Source organism: Balaenoptera ricei, chromosome 10 (genome assembly GCF_028023285.1).
Source record: "Balaenoptera ricei isolate mBalRic1 chromosome 10, mBalRic1.hap2, whole genome shotgun sequence".
Lineage (NCBI taxonomy): Eukaryota > Metazoa > Chordata > Mammalia > Artiodactyla > Balaenopteridae > Balaenoptera > Balaenoptera ricei.
The window spans coordinates 54,678,760-54,704,292 of record NC_082648.1 but is presented as its reverse complement, the minus strand read 5'-3'; the positions used below and the strand labels follow the sequence as shown (position 1 = coordinate 54,704,292).

Here is a 25,533-nt window from a genome sequence, read left to right as displayed (position 1 = left end):
GAGCTGATCTCCCTGTGCTATGCGGCTGCTTCCCACTAGCTATCTATTTTACATTTGGTAGTGTATATATGTCCATGACACTCTCTTATCCTGTCACATCTCACCCCACCCCCTCCCCATATCCTCAAGTCCATTCTCTAGTAGGTCTGTGTCTTTATTCCCGTCTTGCCACTAGGTTGGGAAGAGCTCTTTCTATTCCTTTACTTTTGGCTTGGACATGCAACTTGCTTGGCCAATGGGACGCTAGCAGATCTGATGCAGAGGCTTGAAATATGCTTGCATAGTTGGGCTTGCTTTGTTACTTTTTATCATCAATGACAAGACTTGTGGAGCAGACCTGAACCCAACCTGTGACTAGCTTATGTCAACCAACTCCCACCCAAGCCCACTCCCACTCATGGACATGTGAGCACAAATATTGTTGTTTTAAGCCACTGCTTTTTAAGGTGTCTTTTTACACTTCGTTACTGCGGCAATCACTAACTGATAGGCCCAGTGATTATACAGAACATAATATACTATATTATGAACCTACTATATTTGTATGATCATTAGTTTAGAGGATCATCTTTAGGTTAGATAATGTAATCCCTAGCCATTAATTTTATCATTTGTCCAACAGTAATCAATGAGTACCAACTACTGCCAGGGAGTATTCTAGGCACTGAGCTAGTCAGGCTATGTAACGTTAGCTGCCCTCATAAACAATGGCAAAATCTCAGTGGCCTATTACAATAAAAGTTTACTTCCCTCTACATAAAGGCCAATGAAGATGTTCTTGGGTGAAGAGCTCTCCCGAGTGGATCTCTTCCAAGTATGACTCAGGAACCAAGACCCCTTCCGTATTGTGATGCCATCATGTTCAACATGTACCTCTGATGTAACCTCAGAAGGGAAAGTGAGATGTGGGAAGGCATATTGGATACTTAATCCGCTTAGCCCAGAAATGACACGTACTCCACTGGGAGAATTAGTCATATGTCCCCACACAGATGCAAAGGGGCTGGAAATTGTAATCTCTGGCCGAGTAGCCACTTGCCAGCAACAACTCTACACTAAGAGAGGGAAGAATAATTCTTTGGTCATTAGTTAAGCATTTCAATCACAATTGGAGAACAGAACAAAGACTCCCAACCTCACTGAATTTTTGTTTATTGACTATTTCACATTGGATACGGAAGTTATAAAGGTGAATAAGACATGATTCTTGCCTTCAAGAGACAGACTTGAAGAGGAAGAGGGATCCACACAAATAATTATAGCAGATAATAAATGCTATAGTAAATGTAAATACAAGATCCAATGTTTGCACAGAGGAAGGGATGATTAACTCTTGGGAGGGTGTAAAGGAAGACTATATTTAATTGAGGGGGCAATGCTTGATCTGAGCCTTAAGACATAAACAGAATCTTGCCAGACAGATGAAGGAGTAGGGGAGGATGCTAAGTGGAGAAAACAAAGGTTTGCATCGTATGATGGCTCAGAGCCTTTTTCCTTATAAAGCTATGGGGTGGTGTTGAGGGCAAGAGGGAAGGGGCAAGCACGTGTATTTACAAGTGGTAAAACAACCTCTTGCTTCACATATAAATTTGGAATAACATAAGTTTCCTAATTAGAGCAGCCTTCATTTCCATGGGCACTGCTTTGGAATAATGTTCTCTACAAGAGAACAAGTACAATTCATGACCTAAGCAAGATGGCTAGCACCAGAATATATAGAGCACGTGGAGCTGACAACACAGGGATGGTGATATCTAAGGAGGTGGAATTCAGGTTAAAAAACACTGAATGACAAATTGTCTCTCCTCTCAAAGTCCTTGTCAGATAAAATAGAAACCAAATAAATAATGATAAAAATAATGAATCAGGTTGAGCCAATAACTATGCATCAAACAATTTATGTTGCAGAGAATATAGTTTTCAAATCACCCACAGAAGAGTAACAAGAATTAAATACCCACTAGGCCCCAAAATAAAATTCTAATAAGTAATGAACAACAGACTTACTAAAAAGTGGTAAAGTCACATTCTTTGACCATCAAGCAATGAAACTGAAAATTACTAACAAAAGTAGCAAGCAGAAAGTTTGGAAATTTAAAAACTTCCCTAATCAATATGTCCAAAAGAAAATCAGAACTGCAACTACTCAAAATACAATATTTAAACATCTCCTGGGTTCAGTTAAAGCTTTAGTAAAGGAAAATTATAGTTATAAATGCTTTAATTCTAAATAAGAAAGAAAGAAAATACAGTTTAAGTCTATGACATAATGGTATACATGAAATCCAAGAAAACCAATTGAAAATTATTGGAAGTAAAGAAAAACTTCATTCAGATTTATATGCTCCAGCACCTCAGTACTTAGCCAACATGCCTTGCTGCTTCCTGGTCTTTAATTTAGTTTATAAAAGGAGATGAAGGGCTATGTCCCCTCCACTTGCTTCTACACAATCCCATAAGATTGTTATAGAGGAGAGACTGCCTGATTTTCCAGGCCAACCTTGAATAGGATCCAGTAAAAGAATGAATTAAAAAATAAATAAAAGTGAAGAGAATAGTATCCACAAACATTTGTCATTGTTCTCTTCTAAGTTAATCTCTCTTAATGATAATCAAATGTGAAATGCCACTCCTTATTAAAAGCTATAGAAAAACTAAACACCAGCCATTAGCATTATTAGGCTGTTCTCTTAAAAGTGTTCTCTTTAAAGTAGAAAACAGTGATGTGGTTTGAATAAAGTAACGAAAGGTGAATTTGTCAAAACTTAAAATATATTAGCTTACATTTAAATATCAAGAGTTCTTTAACTCACCATCTGGATCCAAATTTAACCTTGTTAGCCCTTCTCAGCTAAATATGCAAAGAAATCCATGTGAATTTGTATAATAGACCAACCAGCTGTAAGATTCTGTGAGAGAAGGAATTGTATCCCCCCCGGTTCATAGCTATAGCCTCAGCATCTGGCATATAGTACGCCTAATAAATGTATGTTGAATGAATGAATAGATGAACAGTCAACATTTTCTTTTTTAAAAAATTTATTTATTTAATTTATTTATTTTTGGCTGCATTGGGTCTTCGTTGCTGGGCTCAGGCTTTCTCTAGTTGTGGTGAGCGGGGGCTACTCTTGGTTGCGGTGCACAGGCCTCTCATTGCAGTGGCTCCTCTTGTTGTGGAGCACGGGCTCTAGGCACGTGGGCTTCAGTACTTGTGGCACACGGGCTCAGTAGTTGTGGTGCACAGGCTTAGTTGCTCTGCGGCATGTGGGATCTTCTCAGACCAGGGCTTGAACCCATGTCCCCTGCATTGGCAGGCGGATTCTTAACCACTGCACCACCAGGGAAGCCCAGTATTCTCTTATTAATGAAGGATGCCCAAAGACAGATTTCAATACTCTTATAGAGATTTATATTTTATTTCCTGGTTCTTCATTGTTATGAGAACTTTAAAAATAAGAAATTTTAAAATAACAAAATTGATTTGTAGGAATTAAAAAGTATTGTCAACATATTCTCACATTTCTAAGATCTGAAAATGTTTTCCTTATTAATATTTCTTGAGAAGGGCTTACTATGTAAGGCAGATGGTCTCATTTGCTAATAAGCTTTCAAAACTCTAGTTCTACTATGTTTAAATTCCCCATTTCCCTTCAACTTAGTGACCACCATTAACAGCCTACTCTGTTTTTCACCACCCATATGTTTTTGCCTCAAGCTTTAACTGATTATATTCTTTTAGTTCCTTACCCTGGTGTAGATTCCTTTTTAACTACAGATCTTAAAAGCGACACTAGCTGCTTTTTGTTCCTTGGAGTTTTTGAGTTGTTTTTTTTTTTTTTTTTCCTCTCAGGATAATTATATTCTGTTGTGCCTTTTATTATCGTGTCTTTTAGGATCTCCTAACCTTGTACACTCTTGGGCTTTATTTAATAGTGAGCTCTCTCCTCCACTCTCGACACTAAACCACGCTCATTAGGTTCCTTAATCCTCCATAATTTGCTTTCATGAAATCTTATACCTTTGAGTTGCTGTGTTCTATGAGCCCATTTCCTTAGTACTGCTATTCCAAGCAGCCCAGAATCAACAAGCACTAAACATAAGCTTATTCACTTTCTCAGCCAACATGACTCTACAGAAAAAAAAAAAAAAAATCTTTGTTTTGAATGTTTATGGACCATGAAACTATACCATTTAACTTGGTATTTCATGTTCTCACCCAAACATTGCCTGAGAGGGTTAGGACCACAGAATTAGACTCTGGGCAGTCCTTAACATACAGTTTTTAACTTATAGGCTTCATGTTCTTCTTGGTCAGAAAACTATTCTATTTTAATAGAACAGAAATAACAATATCCTGATGTTATATAGTGACTAGTAAATTCCAACTATATCTTTTCCTTATACCCAGAATTCAGGATACGAGAAAAACATCTTTTTTCAGTTATTCTGCGAGAGCTCTGTTTTTCCAAATGGGTTGTTTTTAAAAGACATGTGCACATCCTTGAAATTTGACTACACAGCCAACTCTGGTCTTTTCAGCAGTTCATTCTTTGCTTTGTCTTCCATTCTACTCTTCACTAGCACCTTTGCTGACAGGTATGTACAGAAGGGCCAAGAGAGCATATATTTTGGGTTTTGTTTTAACTTTCGAAGGACTTTGGTTAAATTTCTAAAAACCAATAACAACACACAAAACAAAACCCAACCAACCTCAGTAGTGAATTGAAAGAGTTAATGAAGTTTCCAAAGGTGCCCAGCTTATTCAAGCAAAGTTTACACTTCAACCGTATGCATGTTAACTTGTGATCCTCCCCATCCAGATGATAGAAAGCAAAGCCAGTAAGTTCTTTATTTAATTGGTTTGCATCCACACACTGACCTCCAGGGCTCTGTTTACATAGCCTATCATGCAATATGCTCCACAGTTCTCTGCCTCTTTCAAAAGCATGTTTCTCCTGAGATTTGATATATGGCTTTCATGTTTAATCACTACATTAAACTCAATGCTCTGCTTCCTCCAGCATCAACTAACTTCCCTTCTTGGGAGGTGGGGAGAAGAGCACAGCTTCTTGCTACTTCTGAACATAAAAGGAAGTCTGTTTTACTCTATTACTAAAATCACCAACTACACAGGATCATAGGCAAGCAACATTAGTACATCAGCTAGGAAACAGTATTAAAATGGAACCCTTAAAACTCCTTTAGAAAGAAGGTAGGCTGATTGTTCTCAATTGACAAAGCTGAAACCTTTAGGTGATTGAGTTATAAACCAACAGAAACGGAACTTAATCAGACTACAACTCAGTACATAGAGGACACAGCTAGAAGGCAGCTAAAATTTTCATCAAATTAATCTTGAGGATAGGACGATTCTGGGGTTCTCAGATTAGAATTAATTCAGCACCTTCTGATTAAAGTTTTTCTTAACCTTCGTCACATGAATAGAACATTCAACATCTCTAACTGAATGTGGACACGGTAATGTCCAGATCCTTTCCATAAGAATTTGTATGTGACTCAAATTTCTGAGAGAAATAAAAACCTCAAAAAAAATGATCTGTTTCAATAAATCAACACAATCTATAATTTTTAGGCTTTAAAAATCACATGAAATGTATGTATTTCACTTTAAGATAATTAAAGCAGAAAAAGAAAACTGAAACAAATGGCAAATTATTGATAACGGTAAAATCTAGATAATGAATGTGTGGGTGGTCATTTACGACACCCTGTACTTTTATGTACAGTTGAAATTTTTCATTATAAATTTTTTTGAAACTTTAAAAAAATGCAAAGAAGTTGTTTGTGAATTTGCTTTTGTAGAAAAAAATCAATACAATTTTGATAAGAAAAAAATTAAATCACTTTCTAGGTTGATCATTTTGGTATATATTCAATAGCTGACATTTTTTACCATGTGCTGACAATGAAAACTTTCCTTCCTTCCTCCTGAATCTCACTCCACAGCCTGAAACTCATTTACACAAACTGCAAATTGCAAATGTGCAGTAAGCTCTGCATAAGTTGGGTTCTTTACTTGAAAAAAATATATATATACATATATATATTTACTTTGAAATTCTTTCCTTTATGGCTAGTCATTGACCATAGTATTTATTTTTTTAAGGTTGTTTTTCTTTTTTCTTAGTAAGATCAGCATCTTCCTTCATTTAAAAATTTTACTTTGTCAGGAACAATGTTACAGTTGTATACAACATTAAACAGAGCTAGTTTACTTTCTGTATTTGATGAACAATAGAGAACCTGAACCTATTAAAGTCATACATTTAATTGTTCCAATATGCTACCTCATTTCTAACCAAAATTTGCATGATATAGAATGCCAAAGAATACATTTCTAACTTCCTTTGTCATGATTCCCTCATTTGATATTAAGCTAAAAGAATTTATAAGAAAAAAGAATTACCTGATTCTTAATTTGAAACCATCTGAATTATTTCCACAACATATTTAGATTCAAAATTAAAAGAATAAATAAACTTTTAATCAGTATTCCCCATAAGATTTTTCAGAGCACAAAACTTTGTAGTTTTCAAAGACATGCAGATGTTGTCCATGAAAGACATTTAAAAAAATTAGGACTCGGAAAAAATAAGAATCATGAACAAAACCTTTGGTCACAAGAGTGAAAGATGTGTGCCTATACAGATGTTATAACTATTTTCATGATAAATACTAACTCTCACTATGGGAATTTAGCAGCACACTTTAATTTGCTTTTGAAAATTTAACATAAATTTTCTAACTTTGACAGCAGCTGCCTAATATTTCAGTTTTATACACTATTTCCAGGTTTTACCTCCGAAAAGAACCTAGTAGACTTTTTCATTTTTAAAAGCTATATTCCAGATCCTGTAGGCTAAAACCAGTTTTTGACTTGATGTTTAAGGAATTTGATCATAACAAAGTGGACTTTTTAATAAATATTTGATGACTGACTGGCAATGGTAAAAAGCATGCGATTTTATATAAAAATTCATTCTCAATTTTTTCATTTATCTCTTATTATATTTAAATATTTTAACTATTAAAAAATGGCAAAGACTTTTTACACCATTTTGAGTCGCCTCCTATGAATCAATAAAAAAGTCAAATAGTGGATACACTGCCATCATGCCTAGTCTCCACATCGTCAACATTGTAAACCAGAGATGTTTATCTTATGCTACCACTGTCACACTGTCACATGTGATCCAGAAGCCCAAGATCACACAGAATGGACAGATTTCTGGAATCACAGTTCTCAAATTAGGTGAAATTGTTAACTCAAATGTACAGACTTCATATTTAAAGGGTCTCACCAAGTTGGAGAAATTCAAAAGAAAGATACAGGTTTTGAAGAAGAAAAGCATGTTGGCTCCTTAACACCACTATCAAAAAGAATACATAGTCTTTGGTCCCTTTGTGAAATAATAAATGAAAACTTTTAAGTTAAAACATAGTGGAACTCAAACCAGAGTAAGAATGTTACTTTTAAATTCAATAAGTTATATATTTTCTGCAAACTATTTTCTCCTGAAATTGAAAATTAATGTTTATTTATCTATAACAGTTCACTAAAGGGCATAATTCCTTCGTACTGAACATGAGGTAGGTTTTGTGCTTTAATTGCAAACACCGTCAGAAACTATGAAGCACGTACATCTCAGCGAGTGACACAAAGACACAGTCAAATGTAAGGATTATATAGCTATATTCATGCTTAATGAGAAGAAAACATCTAATGAGGCTGATACGCCACTGTTTGTGAGACTGTCTTGATAGATACAAAATAATGGCTTAAGGTGACCTTCATTTTCCATTACCCACCTCCCCAACAAAACAGATTTTTCAAAATTAGTAAGTCATAGACAAATATCTATTTCTATTGGCTAAAACCCTCTGCAGTTTGCTGGATTAAATGTATCTGTTACCCATATGTGATGACAAGTCACTTGCAGGGAATTTTTTAAATTACCCAGGATGCTTTGTCCAGTGAGAGAATAATATTCTATTTTTAGCAATGAGTAGGTACAACCCCCTCCTTTGCTTTTAAAATGAAGCTCTGCAGATACAGAGCATTTAATACTTATTTCAGAGCTATCGAGAATCCCAACGTGAACATCACCAAGTTAAGATTCCAAGCAGCCACAAGCAGCCAACAGCCCTGCTTTGAGGTGGGGTTCATGTTTTGAAAAGAGTCTGCCTAGTCTGTTTAAAATCAAAATGGTTCTTGATCTGATGCATTACTCCTCAGAGAATAATGTAAATAAAATATACTCAGAATAACATTATTAATGTAAACATACCTGAACCAGAGTCAAATTTGGTTTCTGACCTGCAAAGAGAAAGAAATTTTTTACGATATAAAAGTTGCTTGTTAGACAATAACTGATTTTATGAGGGGGAAAAAAGATGCAATAGTTTTAGGTGTCAGTACATGCATCAACAAGTAAGACAGCTTTTTAAAATGTAAATATATATTTATTTTAACCATTTTAAATGCATGCATAACCCTAGGTCCTCTAAACACGTACATATCCACAGAGATAGCGCAGTATGGAAAAGATATTAACTTTTTAGCTTGTTTTTGAGAGAAAGAGAATAAATTACGTAAAAAAAAAAAAAGCACCCAATCTTTACAGATTAACTTGTTTCAGTAATATAATAAAGCAATAAAAAACTCAAATTTAAAATTATCCTCTTTACTTATTATTCAAGATTTTCAATTATTCAACAGCAAGTAATTTTTCACTAAGTTCTTCACAGAGTAAATGAACCTAGTAACCCCATACATTTAATAAGAAGGAGAAAAAAATGTGAGCCCTTGTGGGAACATTATGTTTCAGATATAGGTTAATACTGGTTGTAAATTCAGAAGCCTTTGAAGCTCTCAGTCCGGCTGTGGGAAAACTTCTGTTGGGTAATTACTCTCAAGATGCTGCTGATGTGCTGTCAAGCAGAATTAACCCTATGACTAGGCCTATCTACACAAGCTACTATAAGACAGCATTGTCTATATCTAGCTCTCAAACCAATTAGTGGGCATGCTCCAGCCGGATTTATATCACACATTAACAATCAATAGTATATATGTTCACAGCTGCCACAGCAAGAGACAAGAACCGACCAGCAGGAGTCCTGTTAAAGGATGTTACATTGACAGAGAAGATTTTTTTTTTTTTTTCCTGGGGAAATGTAGTTAACTAAGTGGGAAAGGAGATTTCTTTGAAATTATGCCAGGGTACCAAAGCACTTTTGGAAGCGGTGGCTTTCTTTACCTAAATTAGCTTCAAGAGAAGTCATCAAAGGAGGAAGAGGCAAAGGATAAGCAAGAGACAGCTTCCTTTGACATAAAAATTCATTTTCTCAAGTATTCCCAAATAAAGTTTCAGCTGATGCTCAAACCAAGTCAATAATCATAAAAAGAGAAAACTTATTATTATGACCACAGTTATCAACAACCACCACTGTAACCCAGGTTCATATTTGTCTCAGACCCTGGTCCCACCATAGTCCTCATCTCAGTCCTTCTCTTAGGTGACCCTGACTCCTATTTCAGGTGCAAACCCATTTTCACTTTTTGTCCTCTCCTGTTCTGGAAAGCCTGGCCTCATGCCTTCTTCTTTGTTTCCAGCATCCCTGAGCATAACTCTAAACGACACTTACCACGCGTTGTCCTGCTGGTTTCCTAGCCTATCTTCCCCGCTGGACTCTGCCTTACTAACGCCTGTAGCCACGGCGCCTACACAGTGCCTGGTGCTTGTACTCAACACATGTCTATAAAGGGAAACCCCTGCCTCCACAGACATCCTTATCTCCCTCTCAGCTGTATAAGAGGTGCTCTTCCTTCTGCCTGAGGTTCCCTGCATTTACATCCTAAAGCGCACTCTCTCATCTCCCCTGAAACCAGGTTGGATCAGTTACCCCTTCCTCCGGTTGTATCTTCAATATCTGCGTCTCCCCAAGTTCCTCCTCCCTCCTGTACAGAAGTGCTCCAGAATTAATTAAAACCCTCCTTCAAATCTGTGTCCTACTCTTTTCATCCCTCTTTCTTCCTGGCTTTACAAGCAAGTTTATTGAAAGGATAGACTATATTCTATATTGCACGTCTTCCTTTCCTGGCCTCCCAACATATTCACTCTTTGAACCACTGAGATCTGTCCCTGCTAAGTTTTCTCAGTGGCTTCCTAATGCTAAAGCCAACAGCCCTGTTACAGCCCCTAATTTACTAAGCCTTCCTCCAACTAAAATCCTACCTGAATGTCGCACTGTGACCTCAAATGCCACAAGCACTGAACTGAATTCATTTTCCTTTCCCTCAAATATATTTCTCCTGCTGTAGGCTCCCTATTAAGTCAGAAATTATGATGTTATTCTAGTTTTCTTCTGCACCAATATCTTTCTTCTGCATCAATATCTAAGCTGTTACCCAGACCTGCTGATTCTGCCACCTTCCCCTCCTCTCTATCCTCAGTCTTACCATCTTAGGCCTATCTTTGGCTCAATAATCTCATAACCCGTATCCCCCATTCCCTTCCGACCCACCCTCTAATCAGCTGCCAGACATTTCCAAAACACTAATCCGATCACATTGCCACCACCCCAACGGCCAGAGCAGAGTTCTTCCAAACTTGGGTCACAAGTTGACCCATCAGTGGATTTTAAAATTAATTTAGTGGATTGCAACTAGTATTTTTTTTAAAAAATGAAACAGAACAGAAAAGAAGACAGATGCATCCCATATTGAGAGTATGTGCAGTTTAGAGGTGGATTAGAGGCAGGATTAGAGGAGGGGCCGGAGAGCCAGATCACGGTAGGCCCCTCATATGCCACGCGGAGGCTTGTGAACTTGGTGTCCATAGGTCAGTGGCTTTGAAACGTTTTTGTCTGTGACCCATAGTAAGACATACCTTTTTACATGGTGACTTACTACCAGGCTTGGCCCTAATATTTGCAGGGCCTTGGCAAGAGGACAAATAGGGATACAATACAGCTAATTATTTAAAAGTTATAAGTCAAGGCAATAAACTGTTAGAAAAGTATACTAACCTACCTTGACAGATATACCTGATAACAAAAACAATGAAAACTGTGTGTAAAACTATTGATACCAAGTAACTGAGAATAGTGCAAATTTTAAATTAATTTCGTCTTCCACTGAAAGACTTATTCAGCCTGGGGAAACTCAGGGGCAATGGCAACTAGGCCAAGTGTGAGAAGAGGAGGAGAAGCCTCCCTCAGCCTTCTCTTCCAGTGGCTATGGAATCCATAAGAGAAACACCTCCTTTCTTTGCTTCTTTATTGGGGGAGGGGCTCTTTCATTTCTGTCAGAGGCTCTGTACTCCTACCCATCACCCATTGCCTGTCCCCACCCGCCAGGCCCCTGAGCTCCAAGTCCATCTAGACTATAACAGTCCGGCCCAAGGGCCAACCTCTGGCTTCTAGGTGCTCCCAGCTCTCCACTCTCACAGGAAGGTTTGAATTAAGAACTCTCTGACCAGGAATGTGGAAGAATAGGAAGAGCATTTTGCTCTTCCCTCTTTGTTTCCGCTTCTTTCTGCCCTCTCAACTGTAGCCTTCACTCTCACCAAATCAAACTATTGCCATGTTATTTTGTAACCGAGCAGGACCCTATGGGGCCTTCCCAGGACAGGCCTTCCCCCATATCCTCTGCTTTAGCTCCACTCTGAAGTACCTAGATAATAGTATATGAGGCAAATTTCCACCAAATGGAAGAACTACTTGATGACCATGAGCACACAGCCCCCGGCCTCCTGGAGCCTAAGGACTGATAATGTTAACCCCTGTTAACCCTGCTGCCTCACCATCAGCCAATCAGAGAACTGCGTACAGCTGATCACGTACTCCTCTTCTCCCGGCCTTTAAAACCCAGAGGGGTGGGGTAGGGAGATGCAAGAGGGAGGAGATATGGGGATATATGTATATGTATAGCTGATTCACTTTGTTATACAGCAGAAACTAACACACCATTGTAAAGCAATTCTACTCCAATAAGGATGTTAAAAAAAAAAAGAATGCTTTGCCAAAACCCTTTGGGGAGCTGGAGGCTTTTCAGGGCACAAGCCACCTTGTCTCTTTGCATGGCCTTGCAATAAACCTTCCTCTGTTCCAAACTCCAACATTTCAGTTTGTTTGGCCTCACTGTGTGTCCGGCACACGAACTTGTGTTAACAATCTCACAGCCTTCATCCAGTATCCTCAGCTTAGACACACTTCCCCCAGCTCATCACTGACAAACTTTGACTACTCCACAGACTTGCCTCAATCCTGGCAGCAACTTGCTGGCCCCTTCGCCTCTTAGAGCTCCTCGCTCGCCTTCAGTTACTCCACAGTGTGGGCCTGGCACGGCAATCCCCACACCATGTGGCACTGACACTAAGCCCAGCAGGGTGCATGCAAGGTCTCGCCCATCTTCATGTTCCCAGCACTGGGCACAGCACCTGGTATTTAAGAGTTATTAAAAATGTGTAGCAGGAGTTAACACATGAACAAATGGATCTGTAAATTAACAGAGGGCCAAAAACCAGATATAATGACCAAAAGCTCTATAAAATGCCTCTTTTGAGAGATGAAAAATCATATCAGAAAACTGTTAATCCCCAGACCATCTTATCTCTTCCAGAGATAGCTGGTCAATATGTAAAATATACACATAATGTGCGGAGAAAACATCTTCACAAACTAATTAATGACATTAGGTATCAGTTTTAAAAAAAGAATATTTTCAGAATTCTCAGTACTGAATCTTCAAAAGCCACAACTAGTCTAATAATAATTAAAACATAATAATAGAAGTTAATACTGTCAGTTTTAGGGGTTGAGAAAACTGGTCCTATGGTATAAGTTAATTTAGATTTCTATTAAATTTTACGTACACACATACATACACAGAGACACAAAGTACTCCTCTATTATACTATGGACTCTGACCATCTCTACTCATAAATCCTCTTCAAGAAAGTAGTAAATTATAGATAGGACAAAGAAATGGCAAGTATGAAAAAGGAATTCACACAATACATATTATACAAGAAAGACAAAGAGGGATGTTCATTCATTCATTCCAAACACATTCTTATGTGCTTATTTTTATTCATATACCATGCTGGATGGTAGGAATACAAAGATGCATAAAGTAAGGTTGTATGGGGTATAAGGTCCATAAATATAATTGTGTCTCCACAGACACCCATTTTACTCCTTCATTATATACTTAACATCTAAGCTTAAAGCTATTCAACCAGTTCTTTTGGCAATCGCCAAAAGATGGTGAATATAGCCCAGACGGTTACTATTTTCCAATATTCATTCTCCCCTTTTTTATTTTGGAAATAGAATCTCTGAGTTTTAGATGGGCACATGGCTGCTGAGGTAAGACAATTTTTTCACAATATTTCCCACTTCTCTTGTAGCTAGTTTTGACCGTGTGACTAAGTTCTTGCCAAAAGGATGCAAGGAGAAGCATTATGATTTACGCCCTTGAAGCAAATGTCTGTACCCCTCCCCTTCTTCCCACTGGCTGGAATGCAGATGTGATTCCAGGAGCTGAAGCAGCCATTCTTAGATCATGAGAGAGAAGCTGATAGTAGAGCACCAGCCTTTGGCTGATGGTACACACACACGAGCAGCACCATATCAATCCCAAACTGCTACCACGTGTAAGCCATTATTATTTTGGAGTCTTGTGAGAGCAGTTGTAACAGTAGTGCCACATTAAAAAAAGGCTTAAACTAAAACTTAAAAAATTTTAAACCTGAAAAGCTTTTATGAATTTTAAAACCATAAAGCGTAGATGCTAGGAAATTTTAAGCCTCATTATTATCTTTTAAGTAATTAAAATATATAACATATGCATTCTTTTGATAATAAAGTTTCAGATTTTCAAAAGAGGGCAGTTTTAGTCATTGGTTAGAGCTCTATAGTCCTGAACAAGCTTATAAAACTGCTGTTCTCTATTTATAGGAAATAACCTAGCATTTATGAAAGTTCTATGTATATTGAAGTCAAGTTTTTAAAATTTTATTATTTTTAAAATTTTATTGTCTCTTATGAGGAATCCACAAAGTCTCAGAGAACACTGCTTTTTGCTTACTTTCAACTGTATTGAAAAAATTTAAATGGGACCCATGTAAGTATGAACTACAGGTTAATGAAGTCAATGTTCCAAAAGGTTTCAGACAACATGTGGAACAGTGAGGATGCTGTTCTTATTATTTTTAATTGATGTCAACTAAAGATTGTAGCTGCAAAAAATTATTAGAGGGAAGGAGTAGGAGGGGCAGACTGATTTTTGCCTATTAGTGTATTATATATGGCAACTCCATACCAAGGATTTTCTAGGACAATCCAAGTCAAATAACCTGCCCTGTTGTCGCTCCTAAAGTATGGAAAATTTTCAGAAATTCCAATATTTCAGGATCCTACTTATAAGTCTAAGAATTTCTTCTTACCCCTACAAGTAATTCAAAGGCTTTCATCAGACCAGAGGCTAGTAATAATGGCAGTGAATATTTATGCACCTTCTTTCAGTTACATATACATAATACACTTCCTCTCCTTGGAATGCTCTCTCTTCCTCCCCCTAACCCACTCCAGTATCCCTTAACCCCTTTGCCTACTTAACTTCTAAAACTTTCTCCATTATTAGCTTAATTATCAGTTCTTTGAAGAAGAGTAGCCAGACTAGATTAAATCCCTTGAGTTTATACTTTTATAGCACCAGTCACTCCTTTGCACTCATCAGAGTTGTAATTCTACGTTTGTTCACATAGTTATTTGATCATACTAAAAGAGTTCAATAGTTGTGGCAGACACTATCTGTTGTGTATGTAACGGCCAGTCTCCCTTTTCTCTGATAACGGAATTGCAATTTTTGAAGGGTGCGAAAAATGTGTCCACCCTAGGAATGAATCATTATTAGGCTAAGCCATCTGTGGCAACCCTAATCTCCTTTGTCAGTGACGGGTTCAAGGACAGGGATGGAACCCAGCTCTGAGCAGTGAGAGGTACAGGGAATTCTGCTGGGGGTACTTTTTGGGGAGGTTTTTCCTCATGAAAAGGACAGGGGTGATTTAGGGAGAAGGCCCTTTTCCTACACTCTCCCTGTTTCCTGCCTTTAAAGTTATTACATAAGGATACTTAGAACTGCTGTAGCAATCTTGTAACCATGAGGAGAAGGCCAAGAAAATAGCAGAAATGCCAACCCGGAACCCTAACTTCATTCCAATTCCAGAACAGCCTTTCTCTAGAATTCCCGCTGAGTTAGAAAGTCAAGTCTGGCATTGTTAGGCCACGCTCACTTGGGTATTTCTGTTACTTTTAAACCAACATATTCTAACTGATATTGTTACCATAGCAGTACTAGGTTATGAACTATCTACTTATTGTGTTTAAAACTTAGGCCTCTATGTTATATTTTGATAATAATGATGCTATAAATACAAAAGACAGAAAAATATGCAGAAAGAAAACAAAATGAATTTAAATGTTTAAAGACATGTTAGCTACCACAACTAAAAACAAAGAAAAGATACAAATAAAAGATACCCATTAACTGCATGCTTAATTTTTTTTAACTGAAAAATATAAATTAAAAAACCAGAAATTTAGAAGTCAAGGTGATAATCATTAGCAGAACAGCAGCAAAGTCCCTCCTAAGTTGCTTGAAGATATCTTACATGAGCCTGTCAATGAGAACCTTCAAGTTCAGTTACCAGGACGCAGCTACAATTCTTCTTCATTTACCAACAGTGTCTTTCACTGAGCACTGTAATGTACTGCAGATAACATGCCTGTATAAATTCCTGCTCCCCGTGACACAGTTCTGCTTCCACTGGTACTGTTTTTGTTTCTCCTTTTAACCCGGCCCTAGCACTTTCACTGGGATCACTGCCACCCTGATAAGCTAGAGACTTTATGCAGCAGTGATGTAGTCTATGAAGCACTTAATACTGAGGTAACAATCGTGGAAAAGGCAGCCGATAGAGACAGACAGACCAGAGCCCAGTCCCAGGTCTTCCACTTTCTACCCTGTGTGATTTTACAGAAGTTCATTACACTCTACATCTTAGTTTCACTATCTACAGAATGGGAGTAATGTTTACCTTTTAAAAGTTTTGTGTAGGTTAAGTGAGATGATACTGTAAAGTGTGTAGGTCAGGTCCTGGCATATATTAGAAGCTGAATAAAAGGTAGGTTTTATCTAAGCAATAATATTAAATAAAGTTTATGGCTACAAGTACAACTAGCAATATTTTAGCAAGTAAAAAAAATACTACTATATTATAAAAGAAAGAATGTATTACTCTGATTGATATCTTACTTGGGGTGCAATTTTAATATGAGTGTCAAAAACCATGCAGGAAAAAATGAGGGAACAGCAATAAAAATAACTGAAGAAACTGGAAATATTTAAGAGGGAATGCTAATGGAAAATAATATAAATGACCCAATTACACAATACAGAAAAGCAGTCTTATTTGTCCTTAAAACACAAATAAAACATTCTCTAACTAAAATAGTTGCACAGTGCACTTGAGAGCATACTGGAATAAGAATCAGGGGACCTGGATTCTAGTTCAGCAACCAGGACAAGTCATTTAACTTGTGAGCTGCATTCTTCTCATTAGTAAAATGAGACATTTGAAATAAATCAATGCTGCTCCACACAGCCTACCCCACGGAGAGGTAAGCTATCTAAATTTTTCTACAGTTCCCAAGAATAAAGAAAAGGAAAAAGGGAAAGGAGAGAGCAGAGGAAAAGTGAATATGAGATGATAAAAATTGGCATCTGTAGAACTTGAACCTACAGATAAACAAGACTGAAAAAAGAGGTCATTGTTAAGACCATTTTTGGCTCTCCAGGTTCTACAGTTTTCCCTAGGCCATGTTGATAACTGCCTTCTTTGAATTTCAATATCATTTCCTGTCTGTATGATTTATAGTACTTAATCACATGTTTCCTTTAAAATAATTTAATTGTTTCTTGTGTATATAACTCTTAGAGAGAATAAAGCTTTTAAAGTAAAGACTCTTTAGCTATTGAGAATAAATTCAAAACACTAAAGAAAACAGGGTTAAGGAGAATAGAGTATACTTTCACATTAGGAGTTGAATTGTGTCCTCCCAAACTTCATATGCTGAAGTTTTAACCCCTAGTAACTCAGAATGTGACTGTATTTGGAAATAAGGTTTTTAAAGAAGTAATTAAGTTAAAATGAAGTCATTCAAGTGGGCCCTAATCCAATATGACTGGCGTTCTTTCGAGAAAAGGAAATTAGGACACAGACACACACAGAGGGAAGACCATGTGAGGACACAGAGAGAAGACAGCCATCCACAAGTCAAGGAGAGAGGCCTCAGAAGAACCCAACCCTCTGATGCCTTGATCTCAGACTTCTAGCCTCCAGAACTGTGAGACAATAAATTTCTGTTGTTTAAGACACTGTCTATGGTACTTTGTTATGGCAGCCCTAGCAAACTGCTACATATCATTTCTTCTTCAGTCAGATATTTAGCAACCTCAGACCTCCAATAAAAGCCAAAAACCTAGAAATTAGCTGGAAATAAAAATGTCTACAGCTTTCATACACTTTAACCTATTTTAGGTACAAAATATGTTTGATTTCTCTATTCTCCCTTAATATTTTTAACCATATTCTGCCAAAGTGCTTTACCTGCATTTTGACCATTGGGCAGCTGCTTCTGCAAATTAGTAGAGACCACCAGCTGGCACAGCATAAGGTTGTGATCAGTGGGCTCTTTGTATCTTCATACTGCTGTGGGAAAATGTTTCCAATGGTTTTGCTTGGTCCTTTAACACTGATGTTATATACATACTTGTCACATGCTCTCTGGGGGATGAGGCAGACTTGGGAGGTAGTGACATTTACTGCTCTACATCAGTTTTACATATAATATTTCTTTTCTTATTTTGTCTGGAAATTTTCATTTCTACTCTAGGTTGTAATCAGAAAAAGAATGAGGAATGCAAGGATTCTTCAATATACGCAAATCAATCAATGTGAAAAAACATATTAACAAATTGAAGGAGAAAAACCATATGATCATCTCAATAGATGCAGAAAAAGCTTTCGACGAAATTCAACACCCATTTATGATAAAAACCCTCCAGAAAGTAGGCATAGGGGGAACTTACCTCAACATAATAAAGGCCATATATGACAAACCCACAGCCAACATCATTCTCAATGGTGAAAAACTTCCTCTAAGATCAGGAACAAGACAAGGTTGTCCACTCTCACCACTATTATTCAACATAGTTTCGGAAGTTTTAGCCACAGCAATCAGAAATGAAAAAGAAATAAAAGGAACCCAAACTAGAAAAGAAGAAGTAAAGCTGTCACTGTTTGTAGATGACATGATACTATACATAGAGAACCCTAAAGATGCTACCAGAAAACTACTAGAGCTAATCAATGAATTTGGTAAAGTAGCAGGATACAAAATCAATGCACAGAAATCTCTTGCAGTCCTATACACTAATGATGAAAAATCTGAAAGAGAAATTAAGGAAACACTCCCATTTACCGTTGCAACAAAAGGAATAAAATACCTAGGAATAAACCTACCTAAGGAGACAAAAGACCTGTATGCACAAAACTATAAGACACTGATGAAAGAAATTAAAGATGATACCAACAGATGGAGAGATATACCATGTTCTTGGATTGGAAGAATCAACATTGTGAAACTGACTCTACTACCCAAAGCAATCTACAGATTCAATGCAATCCCTATCAAACTACCACTGGCATTTTTCACAGAACTAGAACAAAAAATTTCACAATTTTTATGGAAACACAAAAGACCCCAAATAGCCAAGGCAATATTGAGAAAGAAAAACAGAGCTGGAGGAATCAGGCTCCCTGACTTCAGACTATACTACAAAGCTACAGTAATCAAGACAGTATGGTACTGGCACAAAAACAGAAATATAGGTCAATGGAACAGGATAGAAAGCCCAGAGGTAAACCCACGCCCATATGGTTACCTTATTTTTGATAAAGGAGGCAAGAATATACAATGGAGCAAAGACAGCCTTCTTCAATAAGTGGTGCTGGAAAACTGGACAGTTACATGTTAAAGAATGAAATTAGAACACTCCCTAACACCATACACAAAAATAAACTCAAAATGGATTAAAGACCTAAATGTAAGGCCAGACACTACAAAACTCTTAGAGGAAAACATAGGCAGAACACTCTATGACATAAATCACAGCAAGATCCTTTTTGACCCACCTCCTAGAGAAATGGAAATAAAAACAAAAATAAACAAATGGGACCTAATGAAACTTGAAAGCTTTTGCACAGCGAAGGAAACCATAAACAAGACGAAAAGACAACCCTCAGAATGGGAGAAAATATTTGCAAATGAAGCAACTGACAAAGGATTAATCTCCAAAATATACAAGCAGCTCATGCAGCTCAATATCAAAAAAACAAACAACCTAATCCAAAAATGGGCAGAAGACCTAAACAGACATTTCTCCAAAGAAGATATACAGATTGCCAACAAACACGTGAAATAATGTTACTCTTCACTGCAGCACGTGGGCTTCTCATTGCGGTGGCTTCTCTTGTTGCGGAGCACGGGCTCTAGGCGCACAGGCTTCAGCAGTTGTGGCATGAGGGCTCAGTAGTTGTGGCGCACGGGCTTAGTTGCTCCGCGGCATGTGGGATCTTCCCGGACCAGGGCTCAAAACCCATGTCCCCTGCATTGGCAGGCAGATTCTTAACCACTGCGCCACCAGGGAAGCCCCGGGGGAGCTATTTTAAATAAAGTGGTCAGGGATATGCTTTAGAAGGAGATGACATTTCAGCTGACACCTAAAGAATGACAAGGAGCCCACATACAATAGGGGTGCAAAATGGAATTTTTGGTGGAGATTCCAAAGGAAAGGGTCAATGCAAAAACCCAAGCTTGGCATGAAGAAGAAGAAGGAGAAGGAGGGGGCCAGAAAGAGGAAGGGGAGAAGAAGACTGGATCTAGAAAGAAGTGAATAAAAGAGAGAACGGTAAGAGAGGAAGTCAGAGAAGTAGACAAGGTCCAGATCACAATTTTAAAAGCCACTGTAGGGCTTCCCTGGTGGTGCAGTGGTTAAGAATCCGCCTGCCAGTGCAGGGGACATGGGTTTGATCCCTGGCCCAGGAAGATCCCACATGCCATGGAGCAACTAAGCCCCTGAACCACAACTACTGAGCCTGCACTCTAAAGCCCGCAAGCCACAACTACTGAAGCCGGAGTGCCACAACTACTGAAGCCCACACACCTAGAGCCCGTGCTCTGCAACAAGAGAAGCCATGACAATGAGAAGCCCTCACACCGCAGTGAAGAGTAGCCCCCTCTCGCCACAACTAGAGAAAGCCCATGAGCAGCAACAAAGACTCAACACAGTCAAAAATAAAAACAAATAAATAAATTAATTTTAAAAAAGCCATTGTAAGGAGTTGTGATTTTTAAACATACAATGATAAATCCTCAGAGTTTTAAAAGAACAAATTATAATCTAATTTAAATTATTTAAATCTTCACCCTGCTATGTGAAGAATTAACTACAATGGAACAACAACCAAAGCAGAGAATCCACCTAGCACCCAGATCTTGGTTTTTAATACCATTCTCTAATAAAAGGAACCAGGGCCCCTTGGAGAAATAGCTGATTCTAGGACTGGCGCAGGAAGTATATAAGATAAGCCTGGAGTATCAAGTAGTGCCAGAAAGTAAGTAACGGCTCAAAAATAAACAAGTAAACAAACAAAAAACCCTACATTGATGGAGATATGTGAAAGGGACATAGGAGCCAACTGAAAGGCTCCCAATAACCAAAGTTGGAACAATATGAGCAACAAAATAAAGTAGTATTGGATTGTAACCCAAAGTATAAAATAAATATCCATGAGTCCATATTGATACAAACACATGATTGACTAAATAAAAAATGAGAAAAAAAGGCACAAATCTCCCTTGCAGAAGAATTCCAAATAATTTACTCTGCCCTCAAGATGGGACGCATAATTCCCCATTCCTTAAGTGTGGGCTGTGCATAATATCTTCCTTCCAAAGAGCACAGTATGAGAAGGGGGAAAAAAAGAGTAACTTCACAGGGGGAACCCCAATAAATGCTACCTCAGCCATGTGACCAAGTTCAATATCAAAAATGATGTCATGTTGACAGTATGTACCCTTGAAATGATGTGATGAAACTGTCTCTTCACCTCTGTGATCTTCCTCCCCAAAACCCATAACCTCAGTGTAATCATGAGAAAAACATCAGACAAATTCCAATAGAGGGGCATCCTACAAAATAACTGACGAATAGTCCTTCAAATTGTAAAGGTCATCAAAAATAAGGAAAGTCTGAGAAACTATTACAGTCAAGGGAAGCGTAAGGGGACGTGATGACTGAATGTTATGTGGTATCTTGATAGGATCCTGAAACAGACAAAGAACATTAGGGGAAAAATAAGGAAATCTGAATAAAGTATGGACTCTAGTTAATAAAAATGTATCAATATTAGCTCATAAATTATAACAAATATACTACACAAATGTAAGATATTAATAGGGGAAACTAAGCAAGGGAGTATATGGGAACTCCGTACAATCTCCTCAATTTTTCTGCAAATCTAAAACTGTTCAAAAATAAAGTCTATTAAGAAAAAAAAAAAACAGAGCAGAGAGACCATCATGCTAGTTCAGGTGAAAGATGATAAAGACGAAGATGAAGCAGTGGATGTGGTGAGGAGTTAGATTCAGAACATATTTTGAAAGTGCACAGCACAAAATATGTTGGTAGATTAGATATGGAGGGTGAGGGAAAGAGAATAATCAGGGATGACTCTTGGGGTTTTTTGCTCAAGTAACTGGATAATTAATAATACCTTTACTTAGGGGACTTCCCTGGTGGTGCAGTGGTTAAGAATCCGCCTGCCAATTCAGGGGACGCGGGTTCGAGCCCTGGTCCGGGAAGATCCCACGTGCCATGTAGCAACTAAGCCTGTGCGCCACAACTACTGAGCCTGCGCTCTAGAGCCCGTGAGCCATAACTACTGAGCCCATATGCCACAACAGCTGAAGCCCACGTGCCTAGAGCCCGTGCTCTGCAACAAGAGAAGCCACTGCTGTGAGAAGCCCGCGCACCGCAACGAAGAGTAGCTCCCGCTCGCCGCAACTAGAGAAAGTCTGTGCACAGCAACGAAGACCCAACGCAGCCAAAAAATAAATTAATTAATTTAAAAAAAAATAGTACCTTTACTGAGTATATGGGGGGAAATGAGAGAAGAGTAGATTTTGCTGCTTCTGAGTCATTCTGCTACCACTATTTCTTGCTAATTCCTGATTTATTCTTGTGAGCTGGTAGGATCAATGAGAAAGTTTAAAGCTGTATGGTCCCACACGGATCTCAGATTAGTATAATTTTATTGTATTTTTTTAATCTTAAAGATACTAAAAGCATGATTTATAATAGAAAAGTATATAACTGCCTTAAAAAGAGATGATACAAAATGTCTCTTGACCTAATTTGGGGATAAAAATTCATATTAAAGCACTGGTTCCTTAGGCCCAAATCAATGAGTCTGGAAGATGTATGATTATATCAAGCTTTTAAAAAGCACAGATTAGTCTGGAAATCTGTACTCTTAAATTCTCCAGATGATCTTGAGAACTACTGACCTGGATGGCATCCCTTAAAACAAAGAATATTTCTCCTATTTAAAATAACAAAGCATCCCACTTTTCTAATGATTTAAATTTGTATCTATTCATTATTTCCAAAATAAGTTTCTGCCCAATAAGGAAGTAAAAAAATTCCCGTCACAGATTGTTGTGCAACACTACTATAAAGTTGTTTGTGGGAAGCACTGAACTAAGCACCAAAAAAGTGAAAAATTTGTCAGAAAAGATCCAGTCCCAGAGCAAAAAATGATACATTTGCCACTTTCTTGGTGAACTTACTAAAAACATTCGATTACACAGCTATTGTTTCTGGCCACATGAATCAAATGATAAAACCATAGATTTCATGGTTTACTCAGACTAGGCTAGCAAATTAAAAAGATTCATCACTAAAAAGATGTGTCTTGTGCGGTCAGTAAATTTACACTCCATTAAACCTCCAAGCAAAAATAATACGAAAGACAAAGATTCAATATCAAGACGCTTTCCTTCAAATCTGGAAACCATGAACAGTTCACTAGAAGATCTGAACTTTCATTAAGTCATAGTCAAGAGCATTTATGAAAAAAAAAAAAAAAGAGCATTTATGGAGTGCTCACTATGTGCAAAGCACTCTATTTTAAGGAAGAGGTCTTGTTTAAAGTAGCCATAATTCAGCCCATAAAGCCCTTTATAGTTAAAGATCAACAGTTTGAACCTCAATCAGGAGCAAATGGGTAGCTGGTTCATACTGAAGGATGCGGGTGTAATTTGGTCAGTGCTGCTCAGTTTAAGTTGAATGGGCCTTTGCAGTTTGTGTAAATTCCACCTTCTGGGTGGTCTTCCAGAGCAATCTCAAAGAGGGCACACCACAGAGGTACTGGAGTTAATTTATGCTTATGTAGACTATGAGTCATGCAACAGCCATTAACACTAGATACTTAAGTGAGCACATAGAAGTAAAACGTGCAAATCTCCATCAGCATAGGGCCAGCTTTCCTTAGGGTAAAAAAATTGCAACTAGAATGACCACTAAAAAACAAATCAAGACACAAATGAACAAAAGTATAGTTTGTTCCAAGTACAATGCAAGATAATAAAGACAAAATATAAATAGCAGGGACTTCCTTCGTGGTCCAGTGGTTAAGAATCTGCCTTCCAATGCAGGGGACACGGGTTTGATCCCTGGTCGGGGAACTAAGATCCCACATGCTGCAGAGCAACTAAGCCTGCGAGCCACAACTACGGAGCCCGCACACCACAACTAGAGAAGCCCATGCGCTGCAGCGAAGATCCCACGTGCAGCAACTAAGACCCGAGGCAGCCAAATTAATTAATTAAAAAAATATATATATATACATATATATAAATAGCAGAAGGAATCATAGGTTACAGCCAGCTAATCCATGATCATGAAATATAGGAATGATAAGTCAAATATAGTTACCTGTTTTGACTTAGACTCTCCTTTCCTTTGTCTACTCACTGGTAGTGGCACAATGCCTTAAGTGTTCAAAGAGTGCAAACAACGGCAACGAATAAGAGCTGCCATGTATGGAACTCCTACTTCACAGCAAGCATCCTTAACACTTACACACAAGCAAAGAGCCTAGCTGATCAAAAAAACTGAACATTAAAAACGTTATGTCGTAGATGGACAATTATTAATCTAAAGAAATTTATTTTACCTATTGCCCAGAAAGGTAAGGAGAAAAGTTAATCTTCTTTTCTACAGTTTATTCTACCTGTTCTTTAAATCTCTTTCTCTCATTTCTAATACCTTAAATATATCCCACTTCACAACTTTCTTCAATTTATCAAAAAAAAAAAAAAAAAAATTCCCTTGAGTTTGCTTTCCATCCAGTCATAAGGGGTTAGCCTCAAATTCCTATTTTAACTAATCCCATCCATGATATCTATACATCCAACCTGGGCCGTCATACTAAACTTAAATATCTTCCTGTCTACTTTGGCATTTCCCGATGTGTGTGATTTATCAGTAACGTTAGCCTCACAGTCTGTTCCTCAGTTAAGAATAGATATTGTGGTCAAAAATTTTCGGAAATGCTACATACAATATTCTACTCCTCAAGCTCTACAATGAACATTAGTGAATTGTGCACTCCTTGATTTTTATGATGAAGCAACCATTTGACTCATTTTTACTCAGTGTTTCCCAATAAGCAATCTTGTTTCATTCATCAATAGAACTCTTATTTTATTTTTTGATGGAAGACATATTAACACGTTGTGGAGCTACTATAAGGTAGGAGTAGTATTCTGATGAAACAAATACTCCATAGCACATACTTTGGGGAATACTGATGTACCTGAAATTTTAGGTTAAAACCTGAAATCTATCAGGCTTTCAAAACTGAATTCATCACCTTTCCTCCCAAGCCAGGTGTTAAACATCAAATTAATTTCTAGTAACAGCTTTTTCACCAATCTCGTATTCAGACAGTTGATAAATCTTTTCAGCTCTTACTGTCTGTTGTCTGTAGTTTTCTTTCCCCTCCCATACATCATCCTATTGACATCACCCTAAGGCAAATCTTCCTTAAGCCTCATCTAGACTCATGGTAACCAATCATAAGAATTAGAGGAGAGCTTTAAAAAAAAAAAAAAAAGGATTCTGGGCTCCACCACAGCCTTGCTATATCAGAATTTTGAGGGGAGAGGCTTGGGGTCTGTGATTCTAACGGACAGCCAGATTTGCAAACTGCTAAAGTAGACCATGAAGGTTCCATGACTCTTTTCTGCCTAAACTAAGCATTTTCAGTTCTCTTTCCTCATCTCTTCAAGTGACATGATTTTGAGTCTCCTAAC

At 37.7% G+C, this 25,533-nt stretch overlaps 1 protein-coding gene across 4 annotated transcripts in view; it reads right to left on the bottom strand.

Annotated features, from left to right (window-relative positions):
* MSRB3 (methionine sulfoxide reductase B3) overlaps nucleotides 1–25,533 on the bottom strand; it is a 161,866-nt gene that overhangs the window by 69,293 nt on the left and 67,040 nt on the right. For 2 of the 4 annotated variants that reach the window (XM_059936421.1, XM_059936425.1), the window contains exons 5-6: nucleotides 12,285–12,464; nucleotides 8,310–8,338 (exon numbers count right to left, since the gene is read on the bottom strand). In XM_059936421.1, the coding sequence (XP_059792404.1) occupies nucleotides 8,310–8,338; nucleotides 12,285–12,464 (209 nt within the window). The remainder of the gene's footprint in view (nucleotides 1–8,309; nucleotides 8,339–12,284; nucleotides 12,465–25,533) is intronic. The other 2 variants (XM_059936422.1, XM_059936423.1) reach the window with 1 other exon arrangement.